Source organism: Esox lucius, chromosome 8 (genome assembly GCF_011004845.1).
Source record: "Esox lucius isolate fEsoLuc1 chromosome 8, fEsoLuc1.pri, whole genome shotgun sequence".
Taxonomy (NCBI): domain Eukaryota; kingdom Metazoa; phylum Chordata; class Actinopteri; order Esociformes; family Esocidae; genus Esox; species Esox lucius.
Genome location: NC_047576.1, coordinates 10,164,290 through 10,179,363, shown reverse-complemented (window position 1 = coordinate 10,179,363; position 15,074 = coordinate 10,164,290). Strand labels below are relative to the sequence as shown.

At 41.0% G+C, this 15,074-nt stretch overlaps 1 protein-coding gene across 3 annotated transcripts; it reads right to left on the bottom strand.

The window, feature by feature from the left end:
* Nucleotides 1-5,175: 5,175 nt before the first annotated feature.
* Nucleotides 5,176-15,073, bottom strand: matk (megakaryocyte-associated tyrosine kinase). Of its 3 annotated transcripts, none has more exons than XM_020048803.2 (13): nucleotides 15,047-15,073; nucleotides 14,504-14,573; nucleotides 14,009-14,122; nucleotides 13,769-13,884; nucleotides 13,351-13,570; nucleotides 12,516-12,609; nucleotides 10,243-10,308; nucleotides 10,042-10,141; nucleotides 9,553-9,637; nucleotides 9,308-9,381; nucleotides 8,789-8,984; nucleotides 8,396-8,482; nucleotides 5,176-6,907 (listed from the first exon to the last, which is right to left on the bottom strand). In XM_020048803.2, exons 2-13 carry the CDS (start codon nucleotides 14,510-14,512, stop codon nucleotides 6,716-6,718), a joined length of 1,353 nt encoding a protein of 450 aa, XP_019904362.2. In that variant the 5' UTR covers nucleotides 14,513-14,573; nucleotides 15,047-15,073; the 3' UTR covers nucleotides 5,176-6,715. The 3 variants fall into 3 exon arrangements, with proteins under 3 accessions (XP_019904362.2, XP_010869782.2, XP_010869783.2); XM_010871480.3 differs by lacking the exon at nucleotides 15,047-15,073 and adding an exon at nucleotides 14,745-14,999; XM_010871481.3 differs by lacking the exon at nucleotides 15,047-15,073 and adding an exon at nucleotides 14,837-14,999.
* Between the last annotated feature and the right edge of the window lies 1 nt (nucleotide 15,074).

Genomic DNA, 15,074 nt, shown 5'->3' with positions numbered 1-15,074 from the left:
ATCTCCCAGCTCTCTGATGAAACATGTTACACCAAGTTAAACAGGAACCCTACTAACAGCTTAAATCAAGAAATTAACGAATTTTTGCTAAACGCTTTAGAAAATTGTAGCCTGTTCCAATTGTCACTCTCTTCTTGCCAAACCTTGAAGAGTGACACATTTTGGACTTTGAACAGTTATGAACATTATGTAAACTTTCAGACAAAGCAAAGTGGTTAAGGGGGCATTCCAGGATTTTTGGCAAGTGAACATCTCCCTATGCAATTGGATACTGGACATCCTGATAGGCCACCCACGTGATGAGACTGGGCAACAACATATCAGCCATATTCACCCTCAACACTTATTTCTTGTGTTAATAGCTTTATAATGTTCTTTTGTTACTTATTCTACTTAAATTTAGTAAAAGTTAGTCGACACCTGTTGTTAACAAAGCATCTGCCAAGTAATATTTGATTAGGCTAGATGTACAGTAGCTTATATTAAGCTTCAACCACAACAGTATGGATTCAGTTTATGGGCTAGGATAGGGAAGTCAACATTGCTGTGAAATGCCAAGTTTAATGCCATGTCCCTGTTGGGCTTTAACTGACATGTCCATTTAAAGTGTGCAGATAAATGTGCACCTATCTAACCTGGGTTGTCCCATCATTGAACAGTGCTGTCATGGAGAGCTCCATATTATTTATACATGGTGTAATGTTTGCTTAGCAGCTAATCACTCCCAATGATGCAGGTCTTATCCACAATGGTTCAGTGAGTGCCTTCACCCCAAGACATCAATATATTTATGTTACACTTGATGCTGTTGCTGCTTTCAAAACTCAGTGAGTTTTGAAAGTAGTGTTCATAAGCAAAATGCATCCCTGGACATTGCGTGCAGTTGACATCACCTGTAGTGTACGTTCTACAAAATCTGCATAAATAAATGAAAGTTGTGTGGTATATTCCTATTCTCCTAAAAAGTTTTACATTTGTAAGGGCTTATCCTGGACTGTGTCTTTAAACAAGATGTGCTCCTGCTTAGCAAGAACAAAGGTCTAGACTAACACAGCCTTTGTGGATGTATACTAGGACCCTCTACATCGGAGCATGTTGTGGGAGTTAGCATAGCAGAAGGCTATTTCTATGATTACTGGAGCCGGGAACGTGTGCGGATAACTGTCCGTCCTTAATCTGATATTCTTAATGCGAAAAGGCACGGTCTGCCTTGGAGAACATGTACCTATTTTGGCATTTATTCTACTGCTTAGATGCCCCACTTTGTCAATCAAGTGCCTCTTCCTTGTCCGGCTTCCGGGCCATCTGACGCTACTGATCCCCAAACCCCTCATGACCACACACTTCCTGTCTTGAAGCCTTTCTAACGCCCACTATTAGCCGATACAATCAATCTACCCAAATCAACAGGTACAGTAAGTCATTAAATCTGCATTATTACTGTGTCTATTTTCTAATCTTAAGAAGTCCACAAGTGTTCCGTGCTGTGGAGGCATTTGACACAGGAGCACTATAAGCCATGACAATGTAAAGGAAATCTCCTGGGTCAAAGGACAGAAGGTCAGGCCCTGTTTCAAGTCTACAAAGCACTTACATATGTAACCATTACCATGAAGCCAATTAACTGAGTCATTACAAGAGGCCCAAAACACCAGAAACTAACGCTACCTGTAGCTTTAACAAGATTAACTCAAATTAAATTACTGAAGTTATAGGGTGCCCCAGGTTCAGTCCATGTTATATTCTTTCTTTATTTTCTTTTTCCAACTTTGCAGTAGGAGTGGAACCTCGTTTCTTCATGTATATTTGAAAGTGGAAATTAAGTATGTCAATCAAAGGAAGAGAGATTATGTAGATAATTATAGGACCCTATTTCTTCTGTTCTGGTGGCAATGAATGTCCATGACTAGCCCTCAGTCTTGACAGACTGTCACTATTCTAGCCCTGTTGATGTGGATTGGGGAGTGAGCCCTCTGCTTACTAAAGTCAATCATCATCTCCTTTGATTTCCTTACACAAAGGGGGGGGCTGTTATCCTGGCACCGTAATGCCAGTTTGCTCGCCTCCAGCCCGCAGGCTGAGAAGTGTTGCCGGTCAGGCCAGAGACGGTTGTTGCGGTCAATGTGGTTGCGGTCATGGTGGTTGCGGTCAATGGGACCGTGTGTTTGGAACACAACGAGCCTCCCAAAACACCTCACGATGACATGGGCGAGTGCAATGGGCAATGGTTATTAAGACATGTTACCTTGGTGTTCTTGGGCATGTGGAAACCACAGCCGATGTCAGGAACAGGATAAAGATGTCCATAAAGACTCCCACCAGCTGGTTGGCACAAGCACTGGGGACGCCATCTGGACTTTTAAGTGCTTCAGTATAGATGTGTGGCCCATAAATACTCTAATACACAACCCTAGGTGAGGCCTTTACTAGGTCTCCACAGTATATTCAAATCTGATCAGCCATAGGGTGAAAACACATGTTTCATAACTCTGGTTCACAAATGCTCAATTTTAATGTCATGACAACCTCAATATAGTCCAATACTTTCGACCAAGTCCTCTTAAGAATAGGAGTCCATCGGAGTCTTGGTTAGACAGTATATTAAATTGTGTCATAATGGAGCTGGTCTGATTAGTTCCTTCTGTACAGGCCTTATGGCCCTGGATTACAGGACCTTCTTGGGGGATTAGGCAGGCTCAGATCAGAAAACACACAAAGATCAAAATCATGCCAGGAGCCTCCATCTCTTAATCTTCTATGGTATAAATGGGTCATAGGACTTGGTTTCAGGACTTAAAAATATTCTTTGTTGTCTGTTTTTGGCTTGTCAAAAGTTTAGTAGAATTCACCCCAACTTTAATGTTACTTGTCTGACCATAATAGAAGAATGTATACATTATGTACTGTACCTCATGTACACCCATATTGGAAACATCCTTGTGGGTCCAAATGTGCCACCAAGGAAGTGCCACCAAGACATCTGGCCTGCTAATTGTTCTACAGAACTTCTTGCCTCACTCCACAGAAAGGCTGCCCCAGAGAGAGGAATGTCACTGGCAGTTTTATTCTTTGTGGGGTGACTAGGGAGGGGACAGTTTGTTGAACCAGCTGTTTCTTCTCTCCCATGAGTATGACAGATATTGCAAAAAAGCATGCTCACACAAGAGGAAACTGACACTCACCAAAAGAATGTCTTGAGCTGTTTATCTTAATAAAGATCCACCAATTTTTGCCTGTGCTCCTCAGAGCAACACCTCTAGCTTCCACTTTAAGTTGTCAGACCAAGCTGGTCCTGTTCCTTGCAATTTCTCTTTTTTTTTTCTTTCTTTCAGAACCTCTTCTAATTACCGAACTCTTGTTTGGTTGTCAGAGGGATTTTCTTTGTTTCTGTTTTTACTGCGCAATGAAATTCTGTTTGTCTTTTGGTAACATAACTCAGCAGCACAACCCAAATAATTTTTTAAAAACCTTCCTAATTAAAAATTGTAGCGGAGAACATGTTTTGGGGAACATATTTAAGATCTACACTACAAATGGTAGCCATCCTGTATATTAATTTGACCATGGTAATGGACAAATCAACCGCCGATACCTCAGGCCGTGCCGGACAAACAGGACTAAAGTCAATCAGAAATAAGTGAGCGAAGGGATGCCACTGATCCCTTAACTGTTTCATAACTGAATTACTGTTGTTCGCCACCGCTACATATACAGTGTCATTGTATGCAGCCTCCTGCCTCTAGTGCATGCCCTCGGTGTGACATAAACCAAGGCTCTGGGGCTGGAAGGCTTCACTCACAATTGGCGCTGGTCCTAATTAGCATTCACACAGGCCAGTAAACAAAGGACCCAGGCAGGTGAGCTTTAATTGGGTTCCACAGGTACTTTTGATGAGAGAAGAACACCTGGAAATCCAGTAACTTTCCGTGTTGCTGAGTATAGAGAAGCACACACTGAGGAGGACAGTGTCCAAAACTGATGCATAAATGCAAAAATATTTATTAAATAATGGTGGCCACAAACTTTTTGGTTTCATTTTTCCATCATGCACCATATTTTTATATACATTATTTGTTTCAGAATCAAAAATATCTTTGCATTTGAGGCTCAGTTTTTGGAGGATTATACAGGATAAGTGTCAAATAATATATTACATACATAATGCACTCCGAGACCTCACCCTAGCCTCAGTTTGATTTTTAAGTGTAATGATCAAAAAACATTTAGCAAGCACTCCTGTTACAAATGCAATTAGGATTGAGTTTCTTGCTCCGGTAAACAACATTGATCAATTTGGCTGGGCTTTGAACTAACAACCTCACTTGTTATTGGCTCAGTGCTTTAGCAACTTGGCCTTCTTCAGCCTAGAGCAGCTTAAAGATATGTAAAACAGCACTCTTCATTTTAAGCCTGGATTATAGGAGTCTGATAACTATGTCTGCTGAATTACTAGCTAATAAAGATACCAATGCCCTGTGTCTTGCTGCATCCGTAGGCGGCCAAGGTCAGGCATACTGTGGCATCCAGGGGATTTTCCATGTTGGCCCAACACCACCCCAAAACAGGCTTGGCCCGAGAGATCATCTCTATTTCCCAGTCAACTTACTGTAAGGTTAAGCTCAGTTTTGGCCACCATTATCAATTGGGCAATCCAGGAAAGGCTTTGCCCACGACCTGGTCGACTAGGTCTCATTAAAATGTAAAAATAGTAGCATTTAATCACAAGTGGGTAAACTTGCTTTCAAAACAAAACTGCCCTGCATCCATTCTTACTCCGTCTACTGCAGCATTTAGATATGTTATATGCCATTTCAAACCTACAAACTTGTTCACCACTTGCATGTATGTGTATAAGACTGCAAATTAAGCACTTAATATATATTGTCTTTTTCTCTCTTATAATTACAGACACAATGTGGTATAGTGACATAAGTATTATGTTGCTTGAAGTATATAAATAAACGTTATTAAACATTCTGACTATGATTTATGTCTGTCAGAACACAGGTATTTTTGTTTTAAACAAACTCCCACTTCTAATGTTGTGTACTGGAAGTGGCCAATAGCCAGTAGGTTCTTTAACTTAATTACAAATGCAGCAACATTCAAACAACTCCTCCTTCAATAGCCATGCCTTTCCTCAGACAGAAACAAAATGCCATCCTTATCTTTTAATAATATGTTCAAAATGTTCCAATTTATTTTTTCATTATTTCTCAGAATATTTTATATCATCCCATTAGAAGCTTAAGGGAAACAAAGCAAATCCACACAGAATCCCTATGGTGATGTGACGAGAGGGAATGGGATCAGCACTCAATCTGGGGTCTCCCATGGGTGAAAGACAAATACCAAGCTTACAAAGACTTAAAACTAATAATTTGTGTCATAACATGTCAACAATCCCCAAAAAGTAAGCTTTCCCCTCTAATCTGGGTTGTTTCAAGTCTATAATGTTTTGTTCCCCCTGTAAACTCCCGGATGCAGAATGTAGCAAACATTTTTAAATGTCCATTGCCCAATGCCAGAGATTAACTGTTCAATCTGAGTAATTACAAATAAAGTAATAGGGTTGATCCATCAGGGAAAGTCCTTTCAATATGCCACACCTTTTTAATTGGTCACACCTTCTAGAGTAAATGTACATGCCCTTATTATCTGTCCATGTATAAGGCATTTGACTTAGTAACTCCAGCAATGTAGACATTACAATGATAGAAAAAGCACATACTTATATTCTGTTTCCAGTCCAGCATTTAAGAACTGTATTTGATACATAAATAATGTTACCACAGATAAATGAATGGTCTGTTCAGTCAGTATGACTGGGGACTGGTCTCAATGTGTGTATAGGCCTACTAGCTATAGTAAATCAAAGGCAAATGAACTAAAAACAATTCCAATCTCCCGCAGCTCCTCTGAATCTCTACACATACAAACTGCTGTCGGCTTTGTAATTCCCCACTAATATCAGCAATAACATTCAAGATTTCACATATTAAACTCTGAGTCGCAGGGCATATTGCTGGACAATTACAGTCCAAAACAAGCAGATACGGGTGATCTGAGTTTTAATCCTGGATAAGCTTCATCCCTCTTTCCATCTCGTTCTCGCTCTCCCTCTCTTCTTTTCTCCCTCTGTCCCGCTTTTTTATGAAAGAAAAATAATGGCCACATTATCCACACCGATAATGTTGATCAGAAGCTGAATTACCACAGCAGCAGGTGTAAGAACTATTTACAGTATTAACTTCCAATAAAAATAAACCAATGTAATGCTGTTGAAATTCATCCCTTATTATATTCTCCTTCATGACTTAAATTCAGTTTACATATATTACAATATTGTATTACTCAATTTTCACATAAAAAATTCAACATCAAAATGCATGATTTTATATTGTAACTATTTAAAGATTGGTACTTAAATATAGAGCTTAGTTTTTAAGTGCTGTTGACTTGTGTTGCAAAGACAGTGAAGCCTGTGTCTCCATTTTACTGCGTGTGTGTTGGTGTCTATACTGTAGTGTTAATGCTCATCATGGAACTGGGGGAAAAATGTACACTGTATTATTACGAGCCTCAACCATAATATCCAGCCCTGACCAGACTTCTCTGGGTTCAAGCCCACTCAAGTACACCTGGCCCAGGTCACTGCCATGATCCAGGCAGCTAAAAAAAAAAAACAGTAGCTATTTGGATTAGGGAAGTGACGTCAGCAGCCAGGGTCAGGACTGTGTTTGGCCAGCTCTGCTGCTAGCTTCTCCTGCAGTTTATGGAAGGAGGGACGCTTCTTGGGCTCAGCCTCCCAGCAGCACCTCATCAGGGCGTATACACTGGGGGGGCATCCGTCTGGAGCCTCCATACGGTAGCCCTGCTCCACTTGCTCCTTCACCTCCTTCAGAGACTGGGGGGGGGCAGAAAGGGAATTGAGCATTTAGCCTACATACTGCACCTGCATGTTAATTGCCTGCTTTAAACAATTTCACTTATGATTCACTCTCTAATGATATGCCCCCCCCCCCCCCGCCCACTTCATGTCCTCATTTTCTGTCTAACCTCCCAGTCAAACAGGGTCAGGGCTGACCAAGTACAAAGGATTGACAGTGACACTGAGTGTCACAGGAGAGCGTAAGTACCCTAATCTCTTCCCCACTATGTGTACAAACACATACACATGTAGGAATGCATAAACACACACACACACACACACACACACACACACACAAGCACGTACACACTCACATTCTCTCCCTCTCACCCACAACCCCTTAGTTCTTCTTTTTGACTGGCTGCAAGCAGGAGCTGTTACCGTAGAAACACAGCCTACATGCACTAATCCTGGTTTATCCCTGCCGTTATTACCTGCTTAGTGCCATTGCTTTGATTCTCTGCCTGTATGAGGAGTAACTGAGACTCTCTCCAAACAGACACATCATTGATAGAGGATTTAGAATATGGAGTAAATTAATAAATAAGCATTCTGTTTCCCTACTTTTAACAGATGCAGCATCGTTTGTTAGAGGGATATTTTGTAATTCTGCAAACAAGTCAATCCAGATGGATGTACGTTAATAGGTAGCTTATCAGACAAATGCTTACTAGGAAAGGTGCAATGTGGCCTATGTTATCTCCACTGTTAGCAATTTTTCTAGAAATAGCTAGCAACTTCATTCAAGCTATAGACATGAAGCAATGGGACTGAAATAAAACCAATTCATGGAGGTCCTCTACTGGTTCAATATCAGAATTGCACACAGAAAAACCAGACTTCAGAAAAGTGCTAATTTCCCCCCCTTACTCCTACTCAGGACAGATCTAATAAGTCTGGGGCAAGTCCATGTCTATGACGCATTCACCTGGTCTTTAACCACAGGGTCATTTCCTTAGTTTCAGTGCCGTAAATAAGTCAATCAGTGGATAAAGGACTGCTGACGTAGCTGGATAATGGGTAAGGAAGGGATAAGGTTCAAATAAACCCCATTTTCCATGACCTACTCCAGACTTTTATGTAACCTGAGATAATGTTAATTGGGAAAGACGCAGTGAGGCCAAGATCTCAAAAGAACACAAGTTAGAAAAAGCTCGCGGACTGGCCCTCTGCCACTCGTCGCCGCTGAGATAAGGGCACTGGACACTGTCCAGGCCTCCTGAGCATGCTGTCATTAAGCTCTGATCCACAGTGGCTCCCAAAATACAGGAAAACACCTCCAGACTTGCAGCATCTCTGAAGGACTGAGTGTTTCCATGCCAGTTCTGCACACTGCGGCACCACCATAGAGGCCAGACTGGCTTGGTATTTCTAAGCATTTCAATGTTTATCCCGAAGTCATTTCTGTTGCCACTGAACTCCGAACAGTACATCACAGATCACAAATATCGGTGAAGAACTCACCATTTTTGGGTAAGGTTGTCGACCATAGGAGAATGTTTCCCAGAGAAGAACACCGTAGCTCCATATGTCTGACCGTGTGGAGAATTTCTGCAGGCCAACCATACATGACCAGAAAATAAATTAAATGACCGTTCCTTTGATGGCTGCTGGTCACCTCAGGTACTATGTAATGCTAGGCAGGCAAAAAAAATAACACACCAACTCAAACATTAACAGCAGTTAGCCTGGTGGGTAGAGCACTGGGCCAGAAGCAAGGGGGGAGTTGTGATACCCAAAAAACTACTTTGAATTGAGAGAAAAAACCTACAGAAATATATACTTTTTCAGGTGTGAAACAAATAGAAGTACACACTCACTAATGATGTGATCATGTTCCAAAGGTAAAGATCCTACCTCTTTCTTCAAGGCCTCAGGGGCTGTCCATTTTACTGGTAGTTTAGCGTTGTCTGAGGCCTTGCGGTCCACCTTGGTCAACCCAAAGTCACTGATCTTAGCCACGCCCTCGTTGGAGACCAGGATGTTTCGAGCCGCTAGATCTCTGTGGACCAGCCTCTTGGACTCCAGATACTCCATACCCTCACACACATCTCTGAACACACAAAAACACTGATGTACACACAAATGCACTGCTCGTAATAAAGACAGAGAAAGTGAACGTGTACGTTTTCATGCTTCTATCATACCGGCTCCCATTGGGAATTGCACCCACAACCTCTGGCGGTACAGGCGTCATAATCTTACTAAGTAAGCTACCACTAATGTTGTGTCAGTATGTGTTATTTAACTGTTAAAAATAAAACAGTATCAGCTAGGAATAACAATGGTTGGGAAAATAGCTGACAATTGGAGAGTTCTATTATGGAGTATATACACTTCTAATTGGTTATTGATGGAATTCTGGTGTGGCCTCACAGTGCAAAGTGTAGTAGCTGGTCAGTGGTGATGACAAAACGGCCCCTCGTTCGGAGGAAGTTCACCAGGTTACCCTGCAACACACAAAGTAATATAGACGTATAACAGTTGGAAACATTTGAAAATAATTGATTGTTACAGTCGTTTTTCTTAAATCAGTTATCAGGGCCTGTCTTCAGGACTGACATTATACATAATATATTAGCTACTCTTGAGTTGCTGTGCTAAAGTCACAGCCGTACTACCTTGGCCATGAGCTCTGTAACGATGTGCAGTCCATCATGTAAGATTACCCCCAACAACCGCACCAGATTCTTATGCTGCAATTTCCTAATGAAAAGACCAGAATCAGATCAAGAACAATTTGATGATTGGGAAGGAAAGAGGAAATTAAAGAATTTGAAAGGAACAAAGGACAAAGACAAGTTTACTTTCATTTAGAATTTATTCAGTTAGATAAACCCTTGAACGTAATGTCCCCATACCCAGAGACTGTGTTTTAATTGTTAAATTCAGTCTGATATTAAAACAATTGATACACCCTCCCCAGAATAAAAACAAATCCCAAACACCCAATTCAAGTGTTTTATGAAAAAAATGGGTTGGGGGCTTAGCATGATTGGGATGGTCAACTAACTGTCAGTACCGTTCAATTGTGTTCGTAGGACACAAGTGTGAAGGAATTTACTGCATTTAGTTTCAAAGGAAGTAACATCTGACCACTGTCAACTTACGTCATGACAGAAGTCTCTTCTAAGAACGCCTGTGCCGTTACATCACATTTAATACTCTTTACTGCCACCTTCTGGCCCATGTAGTCTCCTGCATACACCGCTAGGAGACATCAAGGAGGAGAATCTCATTTTAAAACTTCAATTTAGGCACACAACAGTTTACTTGTTTAAAATGTTTACAGTAAGACAATGTAGTCTCACCTCCAAACTCCCCCTCTCCAATACTCTCTCCCAATGTCAGCTTACTCATGTCCAGCAGCCAACCCACTGTGACACACAGAGACGTACAGTGTATAACACACAGCTTTGACACACAGAGACGTACAATGTGTAACACACAGCTTTGACACACAGAGACGTACAATGTGTAACACACAGCTTTGACACACAGAGACGTACGGTGTATAACACACAGCTTTGACACACAGAGACGTACAGTGTATAACACACAGCTTTGACACACAGGGACGTACAGTGTATAACACACAGCTTTGACACACAGAGACGTACAGTGTATAACACACAGCTTTGACACAGAGACGTACAATGTGTAACACACAGCTTTGACACACAGAGACGTACAGTGTATAACACACAGCTTTGACACACAGAGACATACGGTGTATAACACACAGCTTTGACACACAGAGACATACGGTGTATAACACACAGCTTTGACACACAGAGACGTACAGTGTATAACACACAGCTTTGACACACAGAGACGTACAGTGTATAACACACAGCTTTGACACACAGAGACGTACAGTGTATAACACACAGCTTTGACACACAGGGACGTACAGTGTATAACACACAGCTTTGACACACAGGGACGTACAGTGTGTAACACACAGCTTTGACACACAGGGACGTACAGTGTATAACACACAGCTTTGACACACAGAGACGTACAGTGTATAACACACAGCTTTGACACACAGAGACGTACAGTGCATAACACACAGCTTTGACACACAGAGACATACAGTGTATAACACAGCTTTGACACACAGAGACGTACAGTGGGGAGAACAAGGATTTGATACACTGCCGATTTTGCAGGTTTTTTCCACTTACAAAGCATGTAGAAGTCTGTAATCTTTATCATAGGTACTCTTCAACTGTGAGTGACGGAATCTAAAACAAAAATCCGGAAAATCACATTGTATGATTTTTAAGTAATTAATATGCATTTTATTGCATGACATAAGTATTTGATACATCAGAAAAGCAGAACTAAATATTTGGTACAGAAACCTTTGTTTGCAATTACAGAGATCATACATTTCCTGTAGTTCTTGACCAGGTTTGCACACACTACAGCAGGAATTTTGGCCCACTCCTCCATACAGACCTTCTCCAGATCCTTCAGGTTTCGGGGCTGTCGCTGGGCAATACAGACTTTCAGCTCCCTCCAAAGATTTTCTATTGGGTTCAGGTCTGGAAACTGGCTAGGCCACTCCAGGACCTTGAGATGGAGGGAAGGAGGTTGTTGGCCAAGATCTCGCAATACCTGGCCCCATCCATCCTCCCCTCAATACGGTGCAGTCATCCTGTCCCCTTTGCAGAAAAGCATCCCCCAAGAATGATGTTTCCACCTCCATGCTTGACGGTTGGGACGGTGTTCTTGGGGTTGTACCCATCCTCCTTCCTCCAAACACGGTGAGTGGAGTTGAGACAAAAATTGAGATTTTTGATCTAATCAGACCACATGACCTTCTTCCATTCCTCCTCTGGATCATCCAGAAGGTCATTGGCAATCTTGCATGGAGCCCCAGACTGAGGGAGATTGACCGTCATCTTGAACTTCTTCCATTTTCTAATAATTGCGCCAACAGTTGTTGCCTTCTCACCAAGCTGCTTGCCTATTGTCCTGTAGCCGATCCCAGCCTTGTGCAGGTCTACAATTTTATCGCTGATGTCCTTACACGGCTCTCTGATCTTGGCCATTGTGGAGAGGTTGGAGTCTGTTTGATTGAGTGTGTGGACAGGTGTCTTTTATACAGGTAACGAGTTCAAACAGGTGTAGTTAATACAGGTAATGAGTGGAGAACAGGAGGGCTTCTTAAAGAAAAACGAACAGGTTTGTGAGAGCCGGAATTCTTACTGGTTGGTAGGTGATCAAATACTTAAGTCATGCAATAAAATGGAAATTAATTATTTAAAAATCATACAATGTGATTTTCTGGAGTTTTGTTTTAGATTCTGTCTCTCACAGTTGAAGAGTACCTATGATAAAAATGACAGACCTCTACATGCTTTATAAGTAGGAAAACCTGCAAAATCGGCAGTGTATCAAATACTTGTTCTCCCCACTGTAAATGTATAACACAGCTTTGACACACAGAGACATACAGTGTATAACACATAGCATTTCATTCTAAATAAAACAGTGAGACAAGTCTCACACACATAATGCCCTGCAGGCCTCCCAAGCAGGACAGCAGAGAGCATAAAGCTAAAGCTCTTACTTCTAGACAGCTCAAATGCAGCTGACTTGGTGCCCTGTTTTTCTTTGGGTTTTAGAAGTCTGGTGGCAATAGCACCCTTATTTTTGGAGTAGAACTGCAAAGAAAAGTAATATTAAAAACATACTGAACAATGTTGACACTTTTGGAGAGAACATGGTTTTGCATTGCAACTAAGAAAAAACTATCACCAAATAATCTGCTTTTTGCTGTTCTGTATATCCTTACAAGAGTTAGTGATATGAGTTTGAGAGGTAAAGACATCTGAACTCCACAGATTGCGAACCGATGGGTCATTTATAGCCTTTAATGACTCACACTTTATCTCCAAACTCCACAGTGGCTGTGCTTCCCCTACTTCCTGTTATATTCAGAATGATACTTTTTCCATATACAGTAGAGACTGCATGTTTGGTGGTGACAACATGAAGACTGGATAAGGTCAAGGACAGTTGGGACAGGTGGTCAGCTTTGCTGTTGTATAGGAGAGGGTCTGCACTAAGCTCATGAAAATGAATAAGATATATTTATTTTATGACTGGGAGACCTTTGCTGAGATACAGGATAATTGAGGCACCACTTGAACTTTGTGTCCATGGAGCATCTTGTTTAGCAAACATCTGAAAACATCACTCATCTTTTGTATGGTTGATATGAATAGAAAGATGGATATGTTGTACCACATGGAAATATGGTATATGAATGAATACTTCCTTATATATGTTTTCATAACATTGTGGCTTGAATAGAGAAAATATTTTTCGTCTGGTCAAGGCACACAGACAGAAAATACAGGTAACAAAACGTCTCAAATTCTAACAATTGTTTCCCACCTCACCTCAATCATGTCTATGAGGTTGTAGAAGTATTGGCTGTCATCAATGGTCAGTTTGTTGTTTTGGTAAATGACTCTGTAGTGGATGATCTGGCTGGAGTAGCTGACACAGAGCACATAGTCACCGGGGTGCCGGATTGACTCGCGCACCAGGAACAGGCCGTCCTCCACTGGTCTCAGCTTGGACACTGCCTCAGGACCGGAGATCTTACCGTGGAACCAGCTGACCGACAAATAACACAAGTAATTTAAAAAAAGAGAGACATTCCTCCACAGAGTATTTCACAAGGCCAAAGGTTTTATTCTGACAGTCTATCGAACTGGTTTACTTTTTCAAAGTGTAATACAAAAAAAACGCCATATACACTGACAAGTGAAAACCAAAAACGAATGATGCTCAGAAATCCTTACGGACACCTACGGCATGAGACTGAGGCTAGGGTCGATGCGAATGGCCTTGCGTTCACGCAAGTTGGTAGCAGCGATGAGTCCTTCCTCCCCGGTGGTATTATGACGTGCTTTGTAAAGTCCTTTTCCCTAGAAATCAGAATAGCATTTGGTAGAACTAAGCAAATATATACATTTTATCTCAGTTCAGAAATACAGCTTTTTTCTTCTTTTTTTAATCCACGACAGCAAAATAAATAATCGTGTAATCTACCTGTCCTGTCTCCACAATAGTGAGAATGTCTCCTTTTCGGTAGGCCAGTTCGTTATTTGTGGGCTTGCTATGGTCATTCTTGGCAACACATTGCGTTCCAGTTGCCCAATTCTTCTGTAAAAAGAAAGGTAGAGACAGAATTTTGAAAAAATCCTAAATTAAGTTTTCTCTGAAAAATCTTAAAAGTTGAATTTCACACTGGATTTTTTGTTATAACCTCCAAAATGATTGCCACCCTTGATAAATAAATAAACATTACTCTATACTCATAATTTAATCAACGATTGAAAGAAATCAACCAACATTAGGCTACACATTTCTCAATTCCAGTACTGCATGTTTTTTATGGGCGACAATACTTGTAGAAGAGATGGTTTCTCAAAAGGAAGTCCCTCACTAAAAAGTTCAACAATTGAGCTTAAGCTGTCATGACAGAAACGTATATTATACATATCACAGTAGCTAACAACGTAGATATTTGGAAACAATACATACCGTTGCCATCCTAAAGTTAGTAAACACCTGTTTAAGGAGAGTGCATTTCTCGAGGAAGACCTTTGGCAGACTGAACACAAAACAACTTTAACACAATAGCAAAAGCAGTAAGCTAAACGTTAATAGCTCCCCACCACTCCTCCAGTCTCACACATTAAATACATCCCTTAAAAATACGCTCGTCACTGTTAACAGTGAACATAGATGAAGCTATGACATAAACGCGAATACGGTCACTTACCTAACATCGGTTCACATATTTAACAACATTAGGTGATAATACTTTTGCTCACAGTGTCATTGTAGTTTCGATTTAAGAAAATATAGACATACTCGCGTTGCCGCCGCAGCTATTTAGGTAACAAAGGAAATTGAGACCGTCGCCTCGGACAAACAGCGGATAATAACTGGGCAAATACTTATCTTTAATTCGGAAAATAATCTACAAATAGACAGTTTTACATAGGCACTATGATTTATCATCCACCTTAATTAGTCCATCACCGACAGTTCGCCCCGTTTAGATGTATTAATATTAAATACCATTGATCACAGACGCTCTTTTGTTCAA